General features: G+C 35.1%; 1 protein-coding gene across 1 annotated transcript; it reads left to right on the top strand.

Annotated features, from left to right (window-relative positions):
• Window positions 1–466: 466 nt before the first annotated feature.
• LOC140178490 (uncharacterized) lies at window positions 467–1184 on the top strand. The gene is made up of 2 exons (XM_072215585.1): window positions 467–581; window positions 748–1184. The coding sequence occupies exons 1-2, from the start codon at window positions 467–469 to the stop codon at window positions 1182–1184; spliced, it is 552 nt and encodes a 183-aa protein (XP_072071686.1).
• Window positions 1185–3843: the final 2659 nt, after the last annotated feature.

Raw genomic sequence — 3843 nt, forward strand, 5'->3', positions numbered from 1 at the left:
AGAAGATGATTTTAGGAAAGGGATTCCTGTCTCACGTAAGGTGCCAGGTAGAAGAAATCCTGAAGAAGATGACATATCCATACAACGGTTCTTTGCTTACAGAATTTAACATCAAATTCATGAGTCTCCTATTCTTTTGAATTCGAGAATACTTTTCTAACAATTTTTGGTTGATTCATACACCATGGTAGAGTTTGATAGGTTAAATTGGCACAAGTTCAACAAAAAGAAGTTACATGTTGATAAATATACAAGGCTCCAATAAAGTCTTATAAATGGTCAAGTAGATGCTGCACAGACAGGAAAGAGAATTGTTCTTCCAAGCACTTTTACTGGTGGGCTGAGGTATACGATTAACAATTGCAAGGGTGCCTTTGCTATATGCAAGTATGCTGGCTATCCTAGCTACTTTGTAACCATTACGTGTAATCCTAAGTGGGAGAAAATCACATGAGAAGTTGATAAAATGGATTTAAAGGCTCAAGATAAACCAGATATACTATGCAGGGTATTCAAAATTAAGTTGGATCACCTCATCCGAGACTTGAAGGAAGGTGAGATATTCGGAAGCATTGTAGAATGTAAGTTTGCATGTGTTTATATAAATCATCAAATGCTTGCTTTTTTTATCTACTGTGTGTGTCTATTTGGAGACTAACTAAGTGATTCAATATGTAGATGTACGCACAGTTGAGTTCAAAAAAAGGGGACTTTCCCATGCATACATATTGTTATTCATGCATCCAGACTTTAGGCTGCAATCACCTGATGACAAAGATCGCTTTATCTCAGCTGAGATTTCTTATTCTAAAAGTAATAAGGATCTATACGAGGCAGTGCAGACATATATGGTTTATGGGTCATATGGTCTGTACAATGTCAATTCTCCTTGCATGACACATGGCCATTGTACCAAAATGTTTCCCAAAGAATTTAGACAAAGAAAAATTATTGATGAAGTTGGGTTTCCAAAGTATAGAAAGCGAGATGATGGGCGAACAATGCAGAAAAAGGAGGTCCACTTGGATAATTCTTACATTGTTCCCTACAACGGTAAACTGTTGTTAAAGTATGCATGTCATTTAAATGTGGAGTACACATGCCAAACGAGCGCAATCAAGTATTTGGTCAAGTATATGCAAAAGGGAAATGATCGCGTAACTGCAACCATTTATGAACCATAATCTAACCAAAGCATACGAGTTGTGGATGAGATTCGGAGCTACTATGATTGTAGGTATATATCAGCATGTGAGGTTGCTTGAAGGTTGTTTGGTTATGAAATCCAAATCAAAGAGCTTACTGTCATTCCTCTACCATTCCATCTACCTGGTGAACAATCTGTTATTTATCACAATCTAGAACGTGTAGAGGACGTTGTTGACAAGGTAGAGAGCCAAAATACCATATTTCTTGCTTGGATGGATGCTAACAAGGAATATGCATAATGACCACCCTGACATATTCTGAGTTTCCTACAAAGTCTGTCTGGCAAAGAGATGGGAAAATATGGACACCAAGAAAAAGGGGATTCTCTATTGGTAGATTGACATATGTTCCTACAAGAAGTGGGGAAGACTATTACCTTCGCCTTCTACTGAATATTCAGATGGATTACACTAACTTTGAAGACATAAAGACGATGAATGGTGTAGTTCATGATACATTTTAGGATGCCTGTTTTACTCTTTGGTTGTTGCAAGATGATAGAGAGTTTATAGATTCCTTAAATGAAGCAGAAACTTGGGCATTTGCATCACATGTGAAGAGGCTATTTGCAATTTTACTGGTATCAAATAGTCTTTCAAGACCTGACTTTGTCTGGGAGAATTGTTGGCTGCAACTTTTAGATGATATTCTACATCGACGTCAAAGGAATTTGAACATGAATGGTATAATGCTACTATCTTCTTTATATATTTCATAACTTCAAATAATATCTTATGGATAGATATAGTTTGTTGACCTAGCTTTTTTCTAAATTGTGATAGATTTAGTTATGTTTGATGAGGATATCATGAATTTTATATTGTCAGATATAGAAGATATCATACATTCTTATGGAAAGAGCTTGCAAGAATATCCTCCAATGTCAATCCCTTCTGGTAGTAACTATTCAATGCAGGATGCACGACTAATAATAGAGGAACTCAGGTATGACAGACGTCAATTAGAGACCTTAACATCATTGATTTTGTGCATGGCGACTATGGGACAGAAGAAAGCGTATGACAGGGTTATGAGGGCTGTGAATGGATCCGAGGGAAGATTTTTTTCCCGTTATGGTCATGGTGGTTGTAGTAAAATATTCATTTACAATTTAATGTCAGCAAAGTTAGATTAGGGGGTAAAATAGTGCTTACTGTGGCTTCCAATGGAATAGCACCGCTTCTCCTAATAAATGGTAGGATTGCACACTCTAGATTTAATATACCTTTAACTGTAGAAGAAAATTCTATGTACAATATCCGACAGGGCTCACTCCTTGCCAAATTGTTGATAAAGATAGATTTAATAATCTGGGATGAGGCACCTATGCTTAGCAGGTATTGTTATGAGGCACTGGATAGATGTTTGAGAGATATTATAACGCATGCATCAATTGCTAATTGTGAGCGTCCATTCGGAGGGAATATAGTTGTACTCGGTGGAGACTTTAGACAAATATTGCCTATAATTACACGAGGATCTCGACAGGATATAGTGCATGCAACCATAAATTCTTCGTACCTTTGGGAGTTTGCTGAAGTCCTATGACTGTCAAGGAGCATGAGGCTAACTATGAGATGCAAAAATGAAAACCAACAGAAAATCAAGGAATTTGGTGATTGGTTGTTAAAAGTTGGTGATGGCCTACTAAGAGATAATCTAGATGGAGAGTCAGAAATTGAGATGCCTATGGATATGATAGTTCCAGATACTGAATAGGCATTTGATGAGTAAATCGACTTTGTTTTTCTGAGCTTGGTGCATAGCTATCAGTCAAGCAATTACTTTAGTGATCGAACATACTAGCATCGACCATAGATATTGTTGACAAGATAAATGGTCAACTACTGTCAATTATTCACGATGATAAAAATGTGTATCTTAGTTCAGATAATCTTTGTGTTGATGAAAGTAATATGGAAAGCCACATGGAATTCTTTGGTCCAAAAGTAATAAATGCTCTTAATTGTTCTGGTCTTCCACCTCATAAGCTCACACTTAAGATTTGTGTTCTAGTAATGCTACTTAGGAACATAGATAAGTCAAATGGCTTATGCAATGGTACACGCCTACATGTTTAGAGAAGATAATTTCCATTGATAGTATCTTTTGGTATGACAATCAACAAGGCTCAAGGACAGACGTTGAAAACTGTGAGTCTATTTTTACCAAGACCGATTTTTACACATGGACAGTTATATGTGGCACTTTCAAGAGTTAAGAGCAAATAAGGGATAAAGGTTTTAATCAATTGCACGATTAATATTGTGTATAGAGAAGTCTTTAGTAAATTGCGATGATCATGTACTGTTTAATCAATTGATATCTCTTTGTTGTGAATTGTGTTATTTCATTTTTTTTGTAGTTCGATATAAATTATTAGATAAATAACATTTAAATTTTATTTGATACAAGAACAAAAATACAACATATAGATGTACAACAATCAATATTGGAGACAAAAAAAATTACGCACAATTTATCATAGAAATTAAGACATTATTGATTTATTGCATATTATGACTTTTTCCTTAATTAATCCAATTGTTTTGTGAACTTCTTTGTTATGTACTATTGTTTATTATTCACATGAATAAAAAGATATAAATTGAGTTTGATTTAAAATTTAATGTG

This window comes from Arachis hypogaea, chromosome 14 (assembly GCF_003086295.3).
Source record: "Arachis hypogaea cultivar Tifrunner chromosome 14, arahy.Tifrunner.gnm2.J5K5, whole genome shotgun sequence".
Classification (NCBI taxonomy): domain Eukaryota; kingdom Viridiplantae; phylum Streptophyta; class Magnoliopsida; order Fabales; family Fabaceae; genus Arachis; species Arachis hypogaea.

What these genes read in the sequence shown, in the direction of transcription:
- LOC140178490 (XM_072215585.1), top strand. Translation starts at nt 467, where the DNA reads ATGGATTTAAAGGCTCAAGATAAACCAGATATACTATGCAGGGTATTC. An exon ending in ATTCGGAAGCATTGTAGAAT is followed by an intron (nt 582 to 747) that starts GTAAGTTTGCAT and finishes TCATGCATCCAG; the next exon opens with ACTTTAGGCTGCAATCACCT.